The 25,395-nt window shown below is 33.6% G+C and overlaps 1 protein-coding gene across 1 annotated transcript; it reads right to left on the reverse strand.

Moving 5' to 3' along the window:
• Nucleotides 1-641: 641 nt before the first annotated feature.
• Nucleotides 642-25,293, reverse strand: LOC125668758 (ornithine decarboxylase-like). Its single transcript, XM_048903145.2, has 12 exons — nt 25,084-25,293; nt 21,939-22,073; nt 17,902-18,031; nt 17,084-17,180; nt 15,687-15,763; nt 14,646-14,818; nt 14,286-14,423; nt 13,386-13,551; nt 12,172-12,328; nt 11,808-11,926; nt 5,995-6,206; nt 642-1,011 (listed from the first exon to the last, which is right to left on the reverse strand). Exons 3-12 carry the CDS (start codon nt 18,001-18,003, stop codon nt 849-851), a joined length of 1,404 nt encoding a protein of 467 aa, XP_048759102.1. The 5' UTR covers nt 18,004-18,031; nt 21,939-22,073; nt 25,084-25,293; the 3' UTR covers nt 642-848.
• Nucleotides 25,294-25,395: the final 102 nt, after the last annotated feature.

The raw sequence follows: 25,395 nt of genomic DNA on the forward strand, positions 1-25,395 counted from the left end.
AATATGACTATATGCTAACAGCCTCCAATATATTTAAAAAAAATTCATGTTAAAATTTACGATTTTTTTGAGTGAAATATTTTCGAGTGGGACATTAAACAATATACAATCAATCATTAATATTTTTACTTTTATGATTTAAATGTTACACGGCACACACATTCGCTAAAAACGGTATAAAACTCCTGAAATTTTCATAGGCATTTGGCCGCACCCATACTTAATACTTGATGTTCATAAGGTCATAGGTGCTGTATGAAGTGGGGCTTATAAATGCTTAAACAGTAGAATAATATCGCCGGTGGATTTTGATGCTCGACATATGGCAAATAAATAATTCAAGGTGTTTTCTTTTCCTTACCATTAACACATTTTGTACCAGTGTAATCCAAATGATAAAATTTGCCAAGTCCCCTCTTGGCTTAAAATTATGATCTTTAATGAAAACTTTATCTACAGATATATGTAAAATTCTGAAGTCCTGAAGGTTATTCTGAAAATCAAAAAGTGTTTTGTGCATTCAACACTGTTATAATACACCGAGTAAAATTTATTAATTAATCCATCCATTCTCTATCATCACAGGTGACTCATGTGGCCTGAAATACTGATACTTGTAAAAATTCAAAGAAACAAAAGTCAACAATTTTCTGATGATTTACTTTGACTAGAGGAAACCGATATCATTCTGTGTCTTTCTCACTTCACAAATGAAACAGATACAATTGACTCAGCCTCCAATTTCCGACCAGTTTTTTGATTAAGTGCAGGTGTTTCCATTGAGAGAATAACTCTTGATAATCAATCTTAAAGACATATCAGTTTGAAAATGTCAAGTTCTTCCATCTTTAAAAGCCAAATGGTGATCCAACCAAAGCCTCAGCTGCTGGAGAAGTCCCAAAGATATCTTCGGAGAAATCAAGGGCTTCATCCAGCATATGACCAGTCATCATGGGGGGAATCTTCTTGATGTAGGTGCTCTTCTTGACTCTTTCAGGATACACCACATTCCTGTCAACACAAATTAAAATGTTTCGGAATACTTGATATTACTAAGCATACACAGGACAGTGGCACCAGAGTTCTTGAAAAGTGTCGGTAATGTCGGATTATCCGATAAAAGTAGTAAATGTCCGACACGAGTTACTTAATTGTCGGTCCTGATGGCCGATATAAGATCGGGATCGAAGTCCGTTTTTTACCGGGGAAAATGGTGGCCATGTGGCCCAAAAATTTTCAAACCGATGCTAAATCCGGCAACACATTGAAACGTGAACATAAGGAATCAGTTGTGAGGAACTACGAGGAGAAGAGAACCCGATTGTATCTCCGCCTGGCAATCTGGGAGACAATGGCTTTTGTTTGTAGCGTTTTTACCTACTGTTTGATGACACAATCTGCTCTAAGTCGAAACTGACGAAAGACCAACTACACTCGGGCTTAAGTGAGAGAAAAAGTAGCTACGATTGCAAAGGAAGATGAGAAAGAAGTTGAGAGGAATATACAGGATAGAGAGAAAAATGGAGGATGAGAGAGAAGTGGAGGGTGAGAGAGAAATAGAGCAAGAAAGTCACTCAGATAGTGAAAGTGAGGAAGATTCATTCAGAGTATAAGGAAGATGAGAAAGGGTATGAAAAGATGATTTATAAACTTATAGCTGCGATGGAGATTGAATACAATTACACATGTAGTAAATAAAATATATGAAAACCTCAAAAGCGATGCATTTTTATCTGGACTGACAAAATTTTGTTTGGGCTGACACTATTTCTAACAGTGTCAGACCAAATGTCTGACATTTCAAAAGAAATTTCAAGAACTCTGCTGAGTGGTATGAAAACAATATTTGTGAATGATTTTTTTCTCATACTTGGTGAAATAATAGGGAGCCTTGATTAAACAAGAGGCCCACAGGCCTTATTGGTCACCTGAGCACAGTAGCATGAAGATGAGTTATGTTTAACAGATAAGCTAATCCATAAAATTCAGCAGCAATATAAAACGAAATGTGTAAAAAAAACCATAAATGCTCCCTAAAAATGGCAATACTGAAGAAAGATTTTACAGAATATATTAATGCTCCCAAAAAATGACAATACTGATAAAAGATTTTACAGAATTTTATATCTTTTAACATCGTTAGTGATGGGCAATCGGACCAAAAACCATAATCGATTATCGACAATAATCGGACACAAGTAATCGATTATAATCGGAATTGGCATTTAAGTGTTTTCCCCTCAAATTCTTTTTTGTTTCATTTGTTCACAGGTAAGTAAATCAGGATTCCAATATATCAAGTGATGGAATTTATCTATAATCTCAATGTATCAAAGATATCAGAGATAGGCTCCTTTATTTGACTGTTGAATGTCATTGTTGTTACCGTCCTTCATATCTCCCGCCATTTTGTTTGCTTATTTTTGATCGGGTTTGACAAATAGAAAATAAAATTTGAACAAAGTTGAAGTGATTTCCGGATTTTGTTTGGTCAACGATGTCGGCGACTTTTATTTGGTAATCGATTAGTAGCATCGTAGGTCTCTGAACGACCGACAATCGATCATCGGCGACAATCGTTTCATCACTAAACATCCAAAGTCAGAACCCTGGGGTTGTGAAATTCACAATTTTGGTAAATCCCTTTCTGCTTTTTCTTTATATGCATTTAGTTTTCATACACTATCAGCAAAACTTAAACGAAGAAGTCCTCCAAATAATAAAGACAATAATCACTATGATAATTTTGTCCCACCCTAGAACCTAAACCCCTATCCCTGGGGTCATGAAATTTACAATTTTAGTATGAGGCAACCTGTTCTTCTAAATATCCATTAAGCTTCCATTCAGTATCAGTAGCATTAAAGAATACGTTATTCAAATGTTTTACACCCCACCTTGGAGTCAGAATCTCTGTCTTGGGAATCATAAAATTTACAATTTTGGTTGAGGCCTTCCTGTTCTACATGACTAGGCATTCAGTTTTTCTTTAGAAGTGCAGTTTTCTAAAAATTTACCCTAGCACTAAGACCCCTAGGGGTGCAGGATTCCTGAAATCTATATTTTATGCCCTTTGTCTTAAAGATGGTTCTTCCCAAATTTGAAAAGAATTGAAAGCGTAGTTTTCAAGAAGTTAAAAAGTGTTCAATTGTTTATGCTCGACAGTGGATGCCGACCAATATTGATAGGTCACCTGAGTGACTCGGGTGAACTAAACAAATATCCAGATCATGTGACATTTCAGGTCATAGAAGGAAGTTTATGGGCATGGAAGAGTTACTTTCCCTGGAAATCAGACAGATAAATTGGCTAATTCTATCTGAAATTCACACAGACTATAATCAGAAATGGATGTCCTTTCAATATAAGTAGTTTTTCAGATTTTGTTGTTCTGACAATGATATAGCCAATTACACATGACAATAAACCCTGCTTTCCTTCCTTATCTAATCAAATAAAAAACAAACAAAAAAATAATAGAAAAGAAAAAAAAAATGAAAGAAAAAAACCATGACAATGAATTTTTGCTCCAAAGCATATTAGATGAAACATTATCTTAAGGACACTAATGAAACTATCAGTCATAACAGTGGCTGCCATCCCATTCATAGCTATGACATCATGTCCTATCAAACTGTGTAAGCTGTGACAGAGCTGTTGGGTACATTGTGATGTCATAGTGATAAGACTCTTAAAGTCGAGTGAATTAGAGATTCACTAAGCCATGAATTTTGGGAATTTTTCTGTTTATCTCATATTTCTCTGCCAAATCTCCTTATGGTTGAAATGTTCAGAGTAAATTTGAGTTTTATAGTTCTTTGAAATTTTCACATATTTATATGCATTGAAGATATTGACTGTTAAGCTATATTTAAGGAATGAAAGCAAAGTGGTTTATAAAAAAAAAAACAACCCTAAACTCTCCCAACTTACTTTATATCTTAAATTTTGAAGACTGAATTTAGTTAAACGCATTCAATATAACTCAATCAATAAGAAAACATGGGATTTTATATGATGTGGTGCAATAATGTCGTAGTAACAAATGAAAACAGAAGAGCCAAGCACATTGCGACATCATTCCTTGGAAATGAACCAATCAAATTGCATTTTACAAGTGAAATTAAATGATAAGAAAAATATCCCACGCCCCACAATGAATGACAATGCTACACATTAATGAATGGCAATACTATGCCAAAAAATATAACAAATTCCTATGCCTCTGTGCTATCCTGTACTTTTTTCACACATGTAACTAGATGACACTACTCGAGTACTATTGTTTACAAATATAAATTGTGTAAAATGTTAAAACAGAAATATCTTAATTACATACACATGTATGGCATGAAAACTGGTTTCACACAAATTGCACTAAATAGTATATTTTGGCCAAATATCTATGTTCAAAAGGGGCACAACTTTCAGGAAAAAAATAAATCAAATCAGAATTTCTTGTGAATATGCACATGTACACAATATGTCCATATACAAAGTTTTAATGAGTATTTATGAAATGACACAATCATTTATTGATCAATTTAACACAGTCACCTTTAAAATAACAGATTTCCATATCTTAACGGCTGCACAGTGCCACAGGTAAAATGTGTAGTGTTTATCTGCACCGTGCCACAGGTAAAATGTGTAGTGGTTATTTAAAAATAATAACAGACAAAATAGCTTAAGATCACTCTTTTAGAAACATTAAGTCAAGTATATATAAAATGACTTCTGCCTCAACAACAGCAGTGATTCCGAAGGTCCGTCGGACATTGTCCAGTAATTTTTGTTTTGGTCCGATCAATATCAGTTGTTGGCCGGACCAAGTGTCCGATGATTTTTTTCCCCAATGAAATACATGATCAGATAAATTTTCAATTTTTAGCAGCATGTCCCAAATTTACTCTGTTTTTTAGTCAATGCAAACAGAAAACCTGTTTAAGTTTAACTCAAATATTTATCAAACTTGTAATCATCTTCAATTCCCCCCGAGAGGGTGATAATACAATTGAGCAATATCCCGTGAAATTACTGACGTCTTTGAAGCGTTTGAATTAGGTAATAAATAACAAGTAAATAAAGCGTTTAAACTGACAAGAAGTACTTAAACAACACGGACATGTTTGATTTGAGTTACGCGAATTGCTCGAGTTTTAAAAAAACATATATTTCATAACACTGGTGTTGAACATGGGTTGGAAAAGTTTACTCCAATGACGAATCTGAAGTGAAATGCTTGGGCTAATAAAGTACGTCGCCGATGCCATTCTGGTCAAATTTACATGAAAGCTTCCTAACATTTTGTTAAAATCATGGCCCCCAGGGGTAAGGTAGGGCGACAATAGGGGATCAAAGGTTAACATGGGAATATATAGGGGACATCTTTAAAAATCTTCTCAAGAACCACTGGGCAAGAAAGTTCAAATTTGCATGCTTCCTGATATAGAGTAAATTCAAGTTTGTCAAAACCATGGCCCCAAGGGTAAGGTGGGGCCACAATAGGGGATTAATTTGCAGATAAAATTTTGGTCTGGTAAAATGTGATTTGGTCCAGTAATAACTCGACCATTACTGGACCAAATGTCCAGTGAGTACCAGAAGACCTTGGGAAGCACTGCAACAGAGGCTATGCTTGCAAAGTCTGTATCAATAGTATAGTGTTAGTTTTCCCAATCATCAATCCTTGGATTATTCAGCTACTAGCCACGCGATGATTTTCAAGTGCTATTTTTTCATCTAAAATAAATCATGGAAGCTCCCCGATTGGTTAATGTATAAACATGAATATTCATATAAAGGGCTCTTTTAATCATACAAACAAAGCTGTGTTGTAGTGTGAACGGAAACAACAGGCGTGGTTTATGATGAGGACTAACTTAAAGCAAGCATGAAGTTTCTCAAATAAAGTGCTATTTTCCATCTATACTCGTGGTTTCCTTCAATGCAATACTTGAGAGACATCTCAATCTGACTCTTCTTTGCACTTACCACATAGTTTGTTCACAAAAGTAGTACTTTTGGGGTGGAGGCATGCCATTGAAGGTTGAAGCTGCTGACATGGTGTAGGCCCCCATGTCCCTGAAGAACAGCCAGTGCCCTACACGGAGTTCTGGGAGGGGGCAATCCTCTAGGATACAGTCTAGACCGTCACATGTTGGTCCCCAAACACTGCTGCTGTAACACTGCTCGGATTCATTTACCTATTAACAATAAATTCATATTTCAATGGAACAATTGATCTAAATTCTGATCTGCTTACTATGTAATGCTATCATGTTACAGTATCTGCAATGTTATTCTGGACAATTCAACAATAAACTTGAAGAATTAAACAGATTACCAACACATCATGAGAATGCATGAGTAAATTTATTTAGTTGTCTAATGGTTGGTTTCAGCCTTGGGGCAATCTTCATCAGAATAATGAACCACAAAATATGTCTATTGAAATAAACAGTAAAAAAGATGTGGAAGGTTTGTACATATTGCAGATTAGCTTAATAATGTTAATTTATACAACATGTGATTAACTTGTATCGTTTCTCAAGTTATCAACGTAAATGAGATTTATATTATGTGATGCATCAAATAGTCCATAAATTCCATGAATTATAAGTGTCGACAAATTCCATAAACTGTAAGTGTTCTATAACATAGACATATTACAATTATGGACTGTTTAGCAGGGAGACAACACAAATAATCAGGTCTTAGGGTTATCACCCCAGGGCGCCTATGCTGATAATTTGTGATATCTCCCTGCTAAACAGTCCATTATAGTTTTATTATCCTAAAGAATCTGAACATCAAAATAAATAGCAAACATTTATTGACTTGTACCATATTAATTTTTTTTTAAATTCAAAACGTCGACAAACACCTACCAACTTTTTCTGCTGAAAATTTTCAATGGTTTTCGAGGGGTGAAATCAATGTTACCCTGAATTGTACACATGCAGTATTTTGTTTTACACTCATTTATTATCAAAGAAAACAAAAAACTAATTTTTGAGAAAGTTAAATGAGTGAAAGCTTTTGATTGTGACGTCACAATAGAATGACGCAAAAACACGTCAAGTGTAAACATTTCGTAACGTATTTCAAAACAATGAGGGAGATATCACAAATTGTCTCCCTTCACATGACCAGCCCTCAACCAATGAAATTGACTCTATTATTCTGAAGGATATTAATACAAATTAATCACATCTTATAATAATTATTAAGTTGTTAATTAAATCTGCAATATGTACAAACCTTCAGCATTTTTTATTGTGAATGGCAACATCAGCTGCATTGTTTATTTTTATAGACATATTTCAAATATCATTGTTCTGATGACAACCGGTCCATGGTCGAAAATGGTCAACCAAATAAATTTACTCATGCATTCTCATGATGTGTTAGTGATCTGTTTATTTCTTGAAAGTTTATAACTTTAGATCCAGACCCTATTGAATTCCACAATTTTAACCTAAGGTGTTGATGTCCAGTTTTTATTTTGTTTGAATTAGACAATATCTGAATTCAACAATAAGTATATTGTAGTATCATGGATGTGTCCTATCACATGTATCATACCAGGCTTCCTGTTTATCATAACATTGCATTTATATTGAAATATATTATTTGATTCAGACAGTAATACAGTATACATGGTTGATACCCTTGAAGAACAGACGTATATTTTGTGACAACAAATGATCTCCATATATTCTCTCGTATTTGAATGCTAATGACTGAGGCAATTTGCTTTTGATTATTCAGTGCTTGTTTATGTTCTGTATACAGGGAAATATTCACCCCCATTTTATTTTTGTTTCTTTCACTCTCGTTGTCACTGAGCGAATTTAAGAGTGGGCGAAACTGTTTTCTCTTAAATCTCTCTTTTAACACAACTATGTCTGGGTGAATTTAAAATGGGGCAAAACTGTCTGCAGGTGTAGAAAGGTGAAAATAACACAGGGTGATAATAACCCTGTATACAGTATTCTGCATAATATTAGATATCAAAATGATCCGATAGCATATCTATCAACCTATTACATGTAAATTCAATATAAAAACACATGCACTAAGTAGTAAATACATGTATATGTATGCAAAACATTTTAAGTTCTTTTTTTAACTTTCAAAACACATGTACATGCAAAATCGAATTTCTGACCAAGTGTTTGTACATGTATTTTACACATATAATACATACAATTACAACCCCATTCCACTTCCGTATACTTACTAGACCCTTATAAATATTTCTGTAAAATTTCACAATAATCCGATATAAAACCCTGTACATCATAATAACAATGTCCACGGTACAGTATGGGAAATAACAAAAATTGATTTCATCCTAAAACATGTGGTATCTTGCACATTTATACACTTGATTCTCAACATTTCTGTCAAGGTTTCATTCTAATCCAATTCAAGCTGTATTCAAAAAGCACCCCCATGTATAAAATGTTTAAGTTCACAAACCAGGCCTTTAAAAATGTATTATCTTTTAAAAATTCTAACAATAGTACACAAGTCTTTTTACACAAACTTTGATAGTGAAAATGGACATACATAAATGTTGTAATGTCCAACTAATATGTTTGTTTAGGATAGATAGGTTGGATCCCACAATTTTTGCTCTGTAACTTTAATCCCTTAATTGTACAATATGTAATCATGAGAACATAGACTCCTATAAATGTCAATGTCCTTGCTTTTATTTAATTACTAGTAAAACATTTTATGTAGTGTAAATGATTAATATATGATTGAATTCATTTTTGGGAGATAAAATACATCGTATTTCTAAATGCTCATACCTACTTGTAGATTATTTTGTATTACATAATTCTGTAAAGATAAAAAAAACACGCATGCCTGTATAAATGCACCCTATCTATATTTGCTTGCATCGTGAAGATTGCTTATCAGGTTTTGTGTGTATCATTAAAACAGCTTTATATCGGGTTTTGTGAGTATCATTAAAACAGCTTTATATCAGGTTGTGTGTGTATCATTAAAACAGCTTTATATCAGGTTTTGTGTGTATCATTAAAACAGCTTTATATCGGGTTTGTGTGTATCATTAAAACAGTTTTATATCGGGTTTTGTGTGTATCATTAAAACAGCTTTATATCGGGTTTGTGTGTATCATTAAAACAGCTTTATATCGGGTTTGTGTGTGTATCATTAAACATTAAAACAGCTTTATATCAGGTTTTGTGAGTATCATTAAAACAGCTTTATATCAGGTTTGTGTGTATCATTAAAACAGCTTTATATCAGGTTTTGTGTGTATCATTAAAACAGCTTTATATCAGGTTTGTGTGTATCATTAAAACAGCTTTATATCGGGTTTGTGTGTGTATCATTAAACATTAAAACAGCTATATGTCAGGTTTTGTGAGTATCATTAAAACAGCTTTATATCAGGTTTGTGTGTATCATTAAAACAGCTTTATATCAGGTTTTGTGAGTATCATTAAAACAGCTTTATATCAGGTTTTGTGAGTATCATTAAAACAGCTTTATATCAGGTTTTGTGTGTATCATTAAAACAGCTTTATATCAGGTTTTGTGAGTATCATTAAAACAGCTTTATATCAGGTTTGTGTGTATCATTAAAACAGCTTTATATCAGGTTTGTGTGTATCATTAAAACAGCTTTATATCAGGTTGTGTGTGTATCATTAAAACAGCTTTATATCAGGTTTTGTGTTAAAACAGCTTTATATCAGGTTTTGTGAGTATCATTAAAACAGCTTTATATCAGGTTTTGTGTGTATCATTAAAACAGCTTTATATCAGGTTTTGTGTGTATCATTAAAACAGCTTTATATCAGGTTTTGTGTGTATCATTAAAACAGCTTTATATCGGGTTTTGTGTATCATTAAAACAGCTTTATATCGGGTTTTGTGTGTATCATTAAAACAGCTTTATATCAGGTTTGTGTGTATCATTAAAACAGCTTTATATCAGGTTGTGTGTGTATCATTAAAACAGCTTTATATCAGGTTTTGTGTGTATCATTAAAACAGCTTTATATCGGGTTTGTGTGTATCATTAAAACAGTTTTATATCGGGTTTTGTGTGTATCATTAAAACAGCTTTATATCGGGTTTGTGTGTATCATTAAAACAGCTTTATATCGGGTTTGTGTGTGTATCATTAAACATTAAAACAGCTTTATATCAGGTTTTGTGAGTATCATTAAAACAGCTTTATATCAGGTTTGTGTGTATCATTAAAACAGCTTTATATCAGGTTTTGTGTGTATCATTAAAACAGCTTTATATCAGGTTTGTGTGTATCATTAAAACAGCTTTATATCGGGTTTGTGTGTGTATCATTAAACATTAAAACAGCTATATGTCAGGTTTTGTGAGTATCATTAAAACAGCTTTATATCAGGTTTGTGTGTATCATTAAAACAGCTTTATATCAGGTTTTGTGAGTATCATTAAAACAGCTTTATATCAGGTTTTGTGAGTATCATTAAAACAGCTTTATATCAGGTTTTGTGTGTATCATTAAAACAGCTTTATATCAGGTTTTGTGAGTATCATTAAAACAGCTTTATATCAGGTTTGTGTGTATCATTAAAACAGCTTTATATCAGGTTTGTGTGTATCATTAAAACAGCTTTATATCAGGTTGTGTGTGTATCATTAAAACAGCTTTATATCAGGTTTTGTGTTAAAACAGCTTTATATCAGGTTTTGTGAGTATCATTAAAACAGCTTTATATCAGGTTTTGTGTGTATCATTAAAACAGCTTTATATCAGGTTTTGTGTGTATCATTAAAACAGCTTTATATCAGGTTTTGTGTGTATCATTAAAACAGCTTTATATCGGGTTTTGTGTATCATTAAAACAGCTTTATATCGGGTTTTGTGTGTATCATTAAAACAGCTTTATATCAGGTTTGTGTGTATCATTAAAACAGCTTTATATCGGGTTTCGTGTGTATCATTAAAACAGCTTTATATCAGGTTTGTGTGTATCATTAAAACAGCTTTATATCGGGTTTGTGTATGTATCATTAAACATTAAAACAGCTTTATATCAGGTTTTGTGAGTATCATTAAAACAGCTTTATATCAGGTTTGTGTGTATCATTAAAACAGCTTTATATCAGGTTTTGTGAGTATCATTAAAACAGCTTTATATCAGGTTTTGTGTGTATCATTAAAACAGCTTTATATCAGGTTTGTGTGTATCATTAAAACAGCTTTATATCGGGTTTGTGTGTATCATTAAAACAGCTTTATATCAGGTTTGTGTGTATCATTAAAACAGCTTTATATCAGGTTTGTGTGTATCATTAAAACAGCTTTATATCAGGTTTTGTGTGTATCATTAAAACAGCTTTATATCAGGTTTGTGTGTATCATTAAAACAGCTTTATATCAGGTTTGTGTGTATCATTAAAACAGCTTTATATCAGGTTTTGTGTGTATCATTAAAACAGCTTTATATCAGGTTTCGTGTGTATCATTAAAACAGCTTTATATCAGGTTTCGTGTGTATTGTATTTTGCATTAATCTCATTATATTGTGGATCATGTCAAGAGTATTAGGATAACATAAGATTACTGGTAAACAGCCAATTACAACTTTCATTTCTAAAGGTTTTGTTCAGCATATTCTACACATTTGTCCTTAATAGTAGTAATATCCTTTATGAAATGTACTATATGAAGTAGGAAGTGTACATAGATGCAAGTAAATGTACGGGTATTATCACTGACAGTGAATTGTAGAGAAAGATCATCCTTTCTATCAGCTGTTGTTACTACCTGAAGAGTGCTGACTTCCACCTTAGCATGGTCAAACAATAGGCAATTGAAAGAGCCATAGACTCCATCGTTTACATAGTACATCATGACGGGTCCTTGGGTGTCCTGGGGGGCATCATCTACAAAGGTCATCTGAATGTCACTATTCCAGATTATCAGTTCATATTCATAATCAGTTGTCTACCTAGTGAATGGGTCTGTGTCTCACGAGAAAGACATGAACTCCTGCTTTGATGTCTAGATTTACATTTTATCACCAAAGAATATGGTATTCACAAGACCTCTCTGCTTTTTGTGCTTAATTTTCAGGTCAATATTGTTTCTTAACTCATTACTTGCCCCTTGCTAATTTTTAAAATCTCACCAATGGTCTTTTCATTGGTCACCACTCTCTTGGCAATAATGTTGACAGTGAGAGTGAAGGCAGAAGCTACAAAGTATCTCCCAGGTTCAGCAATGATCTCCACTCCGGAAGAAGCTGGGAAGTGCTGATCTAAGGCCTCATTGATAACACTTGCAATCTGTAAATCAACAACTAATAATTGTAATCAAAGTCTCCCAAATGAACACCAAATAATTCCCTACTCCATAGGGAAAATTGCTTTGAAGTCCACTTTCTGCAAAATAAACAAACTGCATACTGTTTACTGTATATACTTGCCTAGAGGTTGGATTTTTGGGAGTTAAATTTTGGTACAAAACTCTATGTCCGACTTAAAGGAGTGTCCTAAGAAGATAAGTATTTTTCTGGACGGCGTAATGTATAGCCTAGTATTCTTTAAACAACAAAAACATGGACAAAATAAACAAAATAGTAACTGTTTAATTTGTTGAGTATGAAAAGTTAAATATCGATGTCATATCCAAAAATATTATTGGAACACAGGTAAATACAAAATAGTATTGGTATGAAATTGATTTGTTGTGGAAAAAAAGTCAAATATCGACACATTTCTTGAAATATTATTTGAAAAACAGGTAAAAACATTAGAGCATCGATTTGAAATTGTCAACCGATTCTTGAAAAAAGTTAGATAAAATTATAAACAGGTAAATGGCAATTCCCTCCAAAATAACCTAAAAACTATACAACCGACTTATAATCTAACAGACTTAAAGGCGAGTATATATGGTACACTCCTCTTGCAAAGCCCTGATAGTTTTAAATTCCCCTGAGATCCCTTATAATGAAAGGAAACCCTTTCAGCACAAGTGTAGAATGTGTAACAAAGAAGAAACAAGCTTTAAGTTAAGGGAGACATCAAATTTTACATATCAAACCAACTGGAAATTACAAGTTTTAAACACCTATTATAAAATATCAAAGCACTTTCAGAAATTGCTAAAAAAAATTTGGGCAGGGGTTCTCCTATACATTAAAGTTTTATTCAGAGTTCTGACACATTTTTGGACAGTCATTTTGAAAATGTTGACCATTTTCAAAATTTCGAGTTCACCATTTTATTCACCATCCTCAACTACCATTGTTGAGATTGGACAACATTGAAAAATTAACAACTTTTCAGCGGCTATTTCAAGAGCCATCCTCATCTACATGTAAAACTCAATAATACATACTGCACTGAATGGAATTGGTGAAGACTGTTGGCCTGGAAATCCTCCTCCAATGTCAAGCAAGGTCATGTTGAATCCCATGGCAAGGGCAAGGTCAAAGACAGTACGTGCCTGTTGTATGGCAACAGCAAAAGCTTCAGCCTCCTCACATCCACTGCCCACATGGAAACTGAAACACCATATTTTGATGTATGAATCTCTGTCAATAGTACCAAGTGCAGCAAGCAGCCCAAAGGGATGCTCGCAAAGATAGCTCTAATGGTAACATTTGTATAAGAGATAATTGGTTCAAAATACAAAGTTTGGGCTACATCGTTTACCCTCATTTTCTTTAGTTCGAGTCACTTATGGAAGACGTCACCGTAACACATCAGCATAACTCGTACCAAAATTTTTCCATTGACTACCATTGAAGAATTTTGCATTTAGACTTTCTTAACACACAGATAACATTATGGAATTACAACTGTTAAATAAATCTAAATATCCAAGTGTATTCAAGCTGCTACAGACTGTGATGTTAAAACGTGAAATATTCCAGTTATCAACTTTTCATTTCCAGCGTAAAAGCATAAGCACTGTCTACATCAACTATGTAATATTTTCTGTGTTCAATAAATGGCGCATCAAATGTCTAGTGTTGTGTTGCAAGATGTTTTGACAGCTGTTTGTACACATCCAGATAACTTTGGAATTATCTGATTCTACATGCCTATTAAGCATAAACCTATACATGAAAGTATACAATGGCTGTGCTCACACCAATGCACTGTACACATATTAACAAATCCAATTAAAAAATCAATAAAAATATAAACAAGCTGGTTGCATACTTTTCCTCAGTGTGTTATTTTACATGCATTATACAACATTGTCTTATGAATGAGACAAAACTGCACTCACCTGACTCCCATGACATTAAGCTCTAGGTTGCGAGCCACCTCCAGCAAAGACCACGCTTTGTCTGGATGACATCCATATTTGTTCCCTAGCTCGCACTGAACCTTGAAGTTGGAGGGAGGGAGAATTCGCAGAACCAGCCTAAAGGGTACAAAGAGGAAAGTCTTGATAGAAATCAGATTTTAACCTCTAACCATAGAAAACCTTATATTGTGAACCCATGCACAAGTCACACATGGCTGCAGTAAATATCAAATGCATTACCAGCTGTTCTCGAATATTTTACAAACTTATAATTGTACTCTTAATTATGGTGTCACTAAAAAAAACAGGTTTAGCTTAATAGTTTGTCTTTAAACTTGCCTAGCCTCTGGGAACCAGGCCTTGACTTTATGGAGCTCATCCTCATTGTCAAAAGTCATCATGTCCACATGTTTCTTGGCAGCATACTTGATATAAGAATTCTGCTTGCATGGATTGGCATAGATGATTCTGGACGGATCAACTCCCAAATCCAGAACTTTCATAATTTCCACCTGTACAGATTTCAAGAAATATTCCATTGATGTATATAAAATGTTTAATTTAAAATTATATGCATATGTACAGGACATTCATTGTTCGGTATTACGTGTAGTCCAGAGATGAAAATTCGCCAAGTAAGCCCCCAAGTCTAAAATCTTGGATGCCCACATTGAAAACAATTAGTCACATCCAAATTGACATTTTAATTCAATTTCACATTTTACATCAATAAAAGAAATATGTTCTGTAAATTAATATAATATCCCCTAGATACCACCAACTTATGCTTTGAACTAACCAGTGTACAATAATTATAATGACATTCTGAGCCGTAGACACTTCTCATGCTTCCTATAAATTTAATTTCATGGTTCCGTATATCTATCATGTTTAAAAGAAATTTTAAAGTTCAGAAATGTTGTTGAAAGCCAATCTTAAAAGTTTATCTGTTTGTCATAAAATGTACATGTATTTGCAATGAAGAAATTCAACAACCAAAAGATAAATAACCCTAATGAAAAACTATTGTCAAAATTTGCACCTTGTTGGATACAGAAGGCGAAGGTTATAATTATCACATGCATAATAGTCTAGTCCTAAAGTTCAAAATAGTAAACAGCAGTACCTGATTTACTTCAACTAAATTACCTAGGAACTAAGATGAGGGAAATTTTACGAATGCCAAGTGGGCGATCAGAATAATTTTTTTTAGGGACACACAGAAATTTTCTCGTCATTTTGGAGAGTGCTTATCTGCATCCCTATAGTCATACTTCAAGTCAAGACTAAACCTTAAAGTTATCTTTCTTATCTGTATACAATGAATACCATAACTAAATATAATAAAACAAAAATAATAACAAATTATCAATTACTGACCTTGCTTGCACAGTCAAAATTAGTGCCCATATCTGCCAACAGCTTCAGTACAGCATAGTCATCATTGCACTTCACAGCTAAAATTACACATTAAATCTAATAATTCAATACAAAACATCAATTGTTTCACTTTCATGAACAAACATAAAAATTTATACAAGAGGCCCATGAGGCACACTGCTCACATGAATCCCCTTGGCCCTACTGTAATTCAACTGTTTTCACTTTTTTAAAACAAAATTTTTTAATCTCAATTCCCATGAAAAATTGTCCCCATATAGTGGCCCCAACCTAGCCTCTAAGGGTCATGACATAAGTATACTGAACTTAATTCACATAACATAGGGATGCCTCAATACCAATATGAATAACATGACCTTATTTGTTCTAAAGGTCAAGGTCAAAGAGCATGGTATGAAATGAAAGGTCTTGCCATAAGAAATCTATATGAATCTATGTGAAAGCCCTACCTCAAGTAGTTCAGGAGATATTGAATAGGTAGGTTTTCTTAAAAAGGTAGATCAAACTTTAAGGTCAAGGTCACAAGGTTAAAAGTTTCCATGTCAATTAATGCACATGTATGAAATATGAGACCCTATTCAAAAATTATATGCAAGGTTCAAGTTTCAGTTTTTAAAGATGTTTCTCTATGTATTCCTGTATAAAACTTTGATCCTCTGTTGTTGTCCCATCCTACCCCCCGTGGGTTATAATTTTAACAAACTTATATCTGCACTGCCTGGGAATGCTTGCATATCAATGAGTATTCACAGTCCTGCTGTTAACTGAGAAGATTTTTAAAGATTTTACCTATATATTCCCATATAAAATTTTAATCCCCTAATGTGGCCCCACCCTGGGAAAAGAATATGAACATATTTGAACCTGCACTATCTGGGGATGCTTGCATATTAATATGAGTATTCATGGCCATGTTGTTTTTATGGAGGTATACTACATGACTCCACCCTATTTTTGCCTTTTCTTGATTATCTTCCCTTTGGATGGAGTATGGCCATTCATTTGAACACACTTTAATCACCTTTACCAAAGGATGATTTGTGTCAAATTTGATTGAAACTGGTTCTGCGGTTCTTGAGAAGATTTCAAAAGATACCACAAAATTTTCACTACATCGCTTCAAAAATGGCATGGCACTTCGTTTGAACAAACTTGAATCCACTTTACCCAAGCAAGTTTGGCTGAAATTAGCCCTGTGGTTCTGGAGAAAAAGTCTAACATGTTTTAATCTCAAAGGTGGACAGACAGACAGACAGACAGAATGTGATCAGGAAAGCTCACTTGAGCTCTCAGAAAGCTGCAAAAACTTATATTAAATGCATTAAGAATTCCAATACAGGTGAAATTCCAGGCTGATGGTATGAGATATTTCTTACCATAAAAGGGCATGACCCTTGGCAGTGTCTGTTTCCAAACTTGGTACTTAGTGACAATATCCCCGAGGTCACCAATAAAGAATGCATCCTCCTTTTGCTGAAAATAAACAAAGGACTAAATACAAATGTAGACGTGTTATCTCTAGTAATAATATGGCTTTAAAACTAAGAATGAGATAGAAACATATACTTTATATATAACATACTAATACTATCAATTCATTAATTCACAATATTACCTAACCTACAATATAAGTTGTAATTAACCATTTCCAACAGTTTCCCTAGTTAACAGTCAACCTGCTTACCAGTCATAGCAATATCTTGTCCACCAGTAGGCATAAATTTCATTTATTTTTTTTTTAGAAAAATATGAAAATTTTACTTTCTGGTACTTTTTTTTTCATCGGTAAAATGTATTTCCATTTTACAACAAAATGAAATATGTGCAAAATGATGTTGATAACTTGATATTGCTACAAAATTAGATAAAGAGAAATACTGATTATTTGCAAGTTTCTGTTACTATTAATGAATTAAAGAATTTACAATGTAGGTTAGGTAATAAAACATTTATTACATGGATTCTTGGGCAACAGTTTTCCAAAGTCTTTTCCCCTCCCTAGGGACAACAGTTGAAAGTAGCCATGCAAAAATATATATTCCTTCTATAAGAACATGTAAGAGTTCTAATACTGTGTTCATGCCCTTACACAAGCCATGGTTAGATGTTAAAAATCTATCCCATCATGAACCTCTCGCTAACTGAAGTATCATGTTAATCTACAGTGTTTAAAAGAAAACAAAGTTAGGGTTACCTCTTGGTCATGGAGGTCAGCTTTCTCCTCTACAAGGCTCTTGATGGTTCGTTCATAGTTGATAATTTGAACAGTAGAGTTGTTTCCAATATATTTCTTCATTTTGATTATCAAAAGTTATACAAACAATCTAAAATGGAAAGAATTTTACTTCTGTCAACTTCTTACAGCCTCTCTTTAACATCATAAATGCCAATTCTAAATCCATATCTGATATTCCAAAAATTAGATTAAACTCTGTCAAAGACTGTTGCCTGTTAATGGTGTTGTAGTGGATATTATACAAATAATCAGAAAGACAAAGAGATCTATGTAACAAGTGGTGATTGGTGTATTAAATAATGCTGGTACGTAAATTGTATTATTAGTGGCTAATACCTATAAAACTGTCAATCTGTTAAGTTTAACACAATAAAACAACAAACACATGTGGGAACTCATTCAATGAAGTGAGCAGCACATACTTCTTTTGGCTCTGTTAGGCCAAAAATAAAGGGTACAGATTGAAAATAAATGGTGACAATAGATGCTCTTGAAAAAGTAGATTTCCTTGGCATTGAAAGGCAAGTAAGAATAAAATTACTTCATAAAATTCTGGGCATCACCATGTGATATTTGTTCAGGCTAGTAGAATTAGTGTATATACCTGCAGTGATTTTTTTTTTTTTGGTTGTTGTTGTTCAAACTACCACCCCTCCTTTTGAATTGCGAAAAATTAGCGACATTTTCCTCAAATTGGGAAAAATCATTCATAGTATATTAAAATGGTAAAGATGCATAAAATAGGGCTGTGCGGTGCACCAAAACTGTCGGTGCACCACAATTCATACCATTCGATTCACTGATTACAAATTCTGGATTTCAGTTCAGTTTAGGTTTTACATACACCAAAACAACAAATATGGCGTCCGAGTGATGTGCAGAACATGCGAGTTTTTATGCATCAGAGATTTAAATCACTACTGTGTTGAAATTTAGCATTTTCACCACTCAGATACCAACAGAATATGGTCCATAAGATCATTACAGTTTATCTTTACATGTCATGTTGCATTTCTATTAGTGCTGGAGTGAAATCAACAGCGTAGATGATGACAAGCTAATATATACGTAGATGATGACAAGCTAATATATACGTAGATGATGACAAGCTAATATATACGTAGATGATGACAAGCTAATATATACGTAGATGATGACAAGCTAATATATACGTAGATGATGACAAGCTAATATATACGTAGATGATGACAAGCTAATATATACGTAGATGATGACAAGCTAATATATACGTAGATGATGACAAGCTAATATATACGTAGATGATGACAAGCTAATATATACGAGAAGTAACTCAATAAAGGAGAGATTTTCAAAGACTCTCAATTCATAGAATTTTGACATGTAAATGAGAACAATATCATATACATTTTAGATTGACAATATATTTGTTTAATAATCCAAAAAATTATGCTGCACATTAATATATCAAAGCTCTATCACTTATTGTTCAAAAGCTATTAGCAAGGTTAAAGTTTTTAAAAAGTAGGTCAAACTCCAAGGTCAAGGTCACGGGGTCAAAAATGTTGGTACCCACGGAAAGGTCTTGTCACAAGGAATACTCATGTGAAATATCAAAGCCCTATCACTTACTGTTCAAAAGTTATTAGCAAGGTTAAAGTTTCAGACAGAATTACAGAATGACAGACAGGACAAAAACAATCTTCGATCTTGGGGGCATAAAAATGTATTTACTCTTTGTCAGCAATATATGGTAACTTTTTGTTTAAAATGGCCTAATTTTTCTAGATTTGAAATTGGGAAAAACATACATATAATTGGCAACAAATAGCTAATTTTTGTGAGGGGAAACAGCCAAATATCAGTGGCATCTTGGTCCCCCAAAAAATCACAGACCTGCCTGAAGGGCATGCAGTGAAAAAATAAATCTGGCTAAGACTGTATTGATCACCTAGTGATTGAGTAATGATTTGTTTTTGAATAGATGTTACTATTGGCACACTTCATCGAGCAGATGATACATAATTGGCATGTGTATCATTACAGTATCTAAGCAAGTTGGTATTGCAGATAAAAGACATTGTTTATACTTGGTATATGCATGATATGCATAATTAAGAGATCTTAAACAACAAATATTAATCCACACGAAATAATATTCACTACGAAAACAACAAATTTTTTCCCAACGAAATTAAATATGTCTACAGTTTTCATTTTCTTTATCATTCTCTGAAGAAAAACCCTAAGAAATTCTATTAAAAGACTTTTGTCAATCTCATGACCACGTTCAGTAAGCAACTTCCGAGATATCAGCTCTTCTGTGATGGAGGTACGTTCAGTATTCTGTTGAACACTTGGGTGAGTACAAGATGTATACATATATTATAGACTAGCTATGTAAATAAGGATAAAAGTTGTGAAAGCGTAAATTTTATTTATATCAGCCGTTGGTATACATTAGACTGACCATATCAAGAATAATATTTGTTTGAATAAGGCCATTAAATTAAATATGAAATAATTTTTGATTTCCTTTTCTGCATGAGTGATACTTTAATCAAAGAAAGATGGTGATTATCGATTTTTGTTTGAGCTATTCCATTATCAGATACTCATAAACTTACTAAAATTATGTGTCCTAGTAGTTTGGGTGGTTGCTTGATGTCTGATAATCATCCTTTAGGAAATATATGAAGGCAGCGATAAGCATTTGTACCCACTGCATGTGGACGAAAGTATGTTTTGCATCTCACTATGCGTAAGAGTTCCACAAAGAGAAAGAACTATTGGGCAACTCGGAAATTGCATATTCAGACCCAGTCTCTTATCAAATTATCCACCTGTTCACTAGTCAGGGAACATGGATTCTTTACTTGAAGATCCCTCTTTAGTTTTGAAATATAAAAATAAAGACTTCTTGTTTTTACCATGTTTACTATCATCTAATCTAACTTTAAGATGATAGTATTTTTAGTTCACCTTATATGCTACATTTTTTGTCACATTGACAGATTTAAAGAATACTGATCCCGAGCTTAAATGCAATAAAATTGTTAACAAAAATCAAACAGTGACTTAGAATAGTTTTGTTTTTTATCATCCTTTAAGAATTTTTAAATATTATTTTCAGCATTGCAGGGTTTGACATTTACTTTTTTGAGCACTAGACCAGTCGGGTTACTTCAAATGATTTTTACTAGACACACATTTTCTGTTTCTTCAAATTCTACCCGGCACGAAAATTATTTAGTCCATTTAGAATAAAATAACCTCAACCGGTTTTTTAAATTTCTATTTCATAAGCCCTGCTTTGTTTCTTCTCGACCTTTTCCCTTTTATTTCTCTTGGGACATCTTTCCTTGAGGACGAAAAGTCGTATTAGAATATAAATGGAGACATTCCTGCACACATGTCAACACCAAAAAACACTTTCTAATACACGTATTTAATTCAAATAAACTGTTTTTTTAAAAATGAAAATGATTTCAATTTATATCTATTTATCGGAAACATAACTTTACACACATCATCGAGTAGATGTCCTAAAACATCACTTCCGAATGCGACTTATTCATTAGAACTAAAAATAGAGAGTATGTCATCACGCGATTCAAATTTGCTCGAAAACTCTTTACAGTTATTTTTCAGTTAAGAGTAAAATATCTTGTGATTTAAAGTAAAGTTTCTTGTTTATTTTTTCAACACGACCAATCGGACTACCAAATCAACATTTTACCCGACTGGACCCACCATTTAGTAGACTCGGTCGGTCAAACCCTGCATTCGGAATGGGGCCCTAAATTCAACGTTTAAAAACCCCTGATCTGTCCATTATAGCAGATGAAATGTTTATGACAATGAAAATGTTCAGTTCCGAAATTCAGTAATATCTGGATTTAAAATCTGCTGGACATTTATTTGGACCGATAAAATCTAAATTCTATCGGTCATGTTAAGAATTTGTTGGGGATGCACTATGGACAAACACATTCCGAGAACTCTGTTAATTATACCTGGCCAGAGGAAACACCTGCACTCAACCGATACTAGCTGGGATCCCACGGTGGTTCTGCGTTGAAGTCAAACTTCTGCGTAAGTCTGCAGAAGCCCTCGGGGAACTCGATGTAGATCCTCAAGGATAAACAACCCTGAATATACCAGAAAACAAATACCTTAAATACAAGAAGTAGTATATATTGGGTTATCTATCAAATATTAATTGCTGATGCAGTTATGAATCAGATGTTTAATTATTGACTAACTGTGTGACTGTCTTCAAAGGTGTATTAAAATCTCCCCACCAAGTTTTTCCATTTGCATTATCATTGACGAAATCTTTAGATAAACTAATAAAAGTGGGCACACATTGTTTTGGGCAGGGTTGGCAAAAAAGTGGTCAATATGAGTATTGACCGGGCCGGTGGTCAATACTGGTTAAAACCGGCCAATACTGGTTGATTGAAAATTGTTTGGTCATTATAGTCTGTGTTGGTTATTTTAAATGTTTCAGTGGCCAATATGGTAAATACCGTAATTCATAACATGCACTATCAGTTTATAATATACTTGCAAGTCATAATATTAAATAAATAATGTAAATGACTCAATTAAATAGGGGAAGATGTAAAATTTTATTGTAAAAATTAAAAACTGTTTCGTAGCCGTATTACTTTGGCACTGACAACAGCATTGCAGTCTTTACATCTTGCTGTGGTCTTGTTGTTGTCCTCAACAATATCATAGAAATTCCAAAATGTTTTGTTGAAGCCATAGATAGTATGATGGGGGAAGTGTTTTCTATTTCTGTTCAAATTCTTTAGTTTATCAAGAACTACCTATTGTTTCAAATCTTCATTTAACTGTTAAATAAACATTTTAGGGGGTGTGTTGGTGATGTTTTCATAACAATAACATGTACACTGGTCCTCTCTGGTCCCAGAGTATGCTAATTAACACCTGTCAACTGTTTCCTGTGCTCAGGTACATCTCCTGCTCTGTACATTCCAACACATTGTTTATCTACAGCATCTGTCACCCAATTCATATTAAATCACTGTGTTTATTTAATGTCCAGCTACTTGTTATTCTTAATCTGTCCAGGTACATGTATAAGCAGATCCTATTGTCCAGTTATGCTATATGTAACCCTCTTTTATAGTTCTGAAGATATTATGGTCACAGTTTCAGCAAACCAAATATATTAAACTTATGAAATTACATCTAATTATTTGATGAAAATTATTGATAACCAATTGATCCATATATCATAATGAAAAGGCTTAATTTATCCACAGGAGTTTGAAATTTTATCAATAAAGTCAATAAAATTCACTTGATTGACCAAGCCATGAGCTATGCGTTAGCATAGCGAACAGGAATGAAACGCCGTTTTGGACAAATCTCGAGTTTCGCTTTGAACCGCCGCGCAATGAATATAACTCGTAAGTATTTATCACTAACAACATTTGCCTACTTAAATTTGCCTCCTAGCCCCTCTCTAATGCTGTCAGTATCCACTTTATTCGATTCTGTGTAAACATTGACTTTACCGAGGACCCATTGTAATACGTCACATTCACTCCGGGCCTGACATTTTAGTATTCCTTATAATTTAAAGTTAAAAAAAATAAAATAAAATGCTATTAATCCTTCCACATATTTTTTAATCAAATGAAATAAATTACAACATATAAAATCATCAGTCATATCAATTATCATATTTTGAGGCCAGAAACTATGTTCAGAGTTTAAAAACAAAGGGCGATAATTGTGTAGAAAGTTGCATGTGCGGGAAATCATTGGATTACAAAAATGTCAGGCCCGGAGTGAATGTGACATATTACAATGGGTCCTCGGTAAAGTCAATCTTTACACGGAATCGAATAAAGTGGATACTGACAGCATTAGAGAGGGGCTAGGAGGCAAATTTAAGTAGGCAAATGTTGTTAGTGATAAATACTTACGAGTTATATTCATTGCGCGGCGGTTCAAAGCGAAACTCGAGATTTGTCCAAAACGGCGTTTCATTCCTGTTCGCTATGCTAACGCATAGCTCATGGCTTGGTCAATCAAGTGAATTTTATTGACTTTATTGATAAAATTTCAAACTCCTGTGATTTATCTTTGCAAAAAATATACAAAAATAGGAAAATGGACAGTTTAAATCTCATTTGACCAGCATTGACCACTTAGGGAGTATTGACCGGGACGGTTAAAACCGCGGGTTAAAACCGGGGGCGGTTTTAACCGCCCAACCCTGGTTTTGGGTATTTAAAACCATTGAATATACTTGTTTGTAACAGTAATTTGTTAAGATTAACTTTCTCTAACTCCAATTTAAGGTCGTGCTTATGTTGCAACATTTATATCTATTGCAAATAAAATTATCAGTGAGCAAATTCCACATTGATACACCTATACATAGGGATGACGACATTTTTAAATCACAAAGTTCAAGGTTGTCACCACGTGAAAATCACATGGTTTTTTTAAACAAAAGATATTTGTATGATTAGCTGCTTTTAAAAAAATTCAAAAGTGGTCCTTTTTCAAAGAAACGTTAAAGTGATAATGTAACTTTCAAACTCCTGTGATTTATCTTTGCAAAAAATATACAAAAATAGGAAAATGGACAGTTTAAATCTCATTTGACCAGCATTGACCAGTATTGACCACTTAGGGAGTATTGACCGGGACGGTTAAAACCGCGGGTTAAAACCGGGGGCGGTTTTAACCGCCCAACCCTGGTTTTGGGTATTTAAAACCATTGAATATACTTGTTTGTAACAGTAATTTGTTAAGATTAACTTTCTCTAACTCCAATTTAAGGTCGTGCTTATGTTGCAACATTTATATCTATTGCAAATAAAATTATCAGTGAGCAAATTCCACATTGATACACCTATACATAGGGATGACGACATTTTTAAATCACAAAGTTCAAGGTTGTCACCACGTGAAAATCACATGGTTTTTTTAAACAAAAGATATTTGTATGATTAGCTGCTTTTAAAAAAATTCAAAAGTGGTCCTTTTTCAAAGAAACGTTAATGTGATAATGTAACTCAAGATCTTGTTACTATATGCCATGAAATAGGAACTTCCAAGCGAGTCCCAAACAAGGCATGGTGACGGACAAAATATTCCATTTCAACTCACCAATACAGAAACCTCGGGAACGCTAGTATCCTTCTTCTCTTTGGTCGGAATTTTGTCCGATTTATATGGACAAGTATGATAATAAAATACCCCCTAAATAACAAATATATCCCCCTGAAATAAAATATCACTGTTCAATGCTCATCCACACAGCGGAAGTTTAGTAAAAGAAAGAAACAAGGAGCGAGGACTTGTAAACCCGGATAAATAATGTCGGTAGCAGGTCGTTCCGTCCCCCAGTCGGTCCGTCCCTAGTCTATCCGTCCCATGGTCGATTCGGCCCAATTTGCTTAGTCGATCCGGCCCCTCCAT

The sequence above is a fragment of the Ostrea edulis genome, chromosome 4, assembly GCF_947568905.1.
Source record: "Ostrea edulis chromosome 4, xbOstEdul1.1, whole genome shotgun sequence".
NCBI classification, from domain to species: domain Eukaryota; kingdom Metazoa; phylum Mollusca; class Bivalvia; order Ostreida; family Ostreidae; genus Ostrea; species Ostrea edulis.

Bases quoted from the DNA above. Each gene is read 5' to 3' on its own strand.
- LOC125668758 (XM_048903145.2), bottom strand. From the start codon at position 18,003: ATGAAGAAATATATTGGAAACAACTCTACTGTTCAAATTATCAACTAT. The intron at 11,927-12,171 runs GTGAGATTTTAA...TGACCTTTGTAG, and splicing joins GACCAATGAAAAGACCATTG to ATGATGCCCCCCAGGACACC. The intron at 6,207-11,807 runs GTAGTAACAACA...TATTGTTAATAG, and splicing joins TGGAAGTCAGCACTCTTCAG to GTAAATGAATCCGAGCAGTG.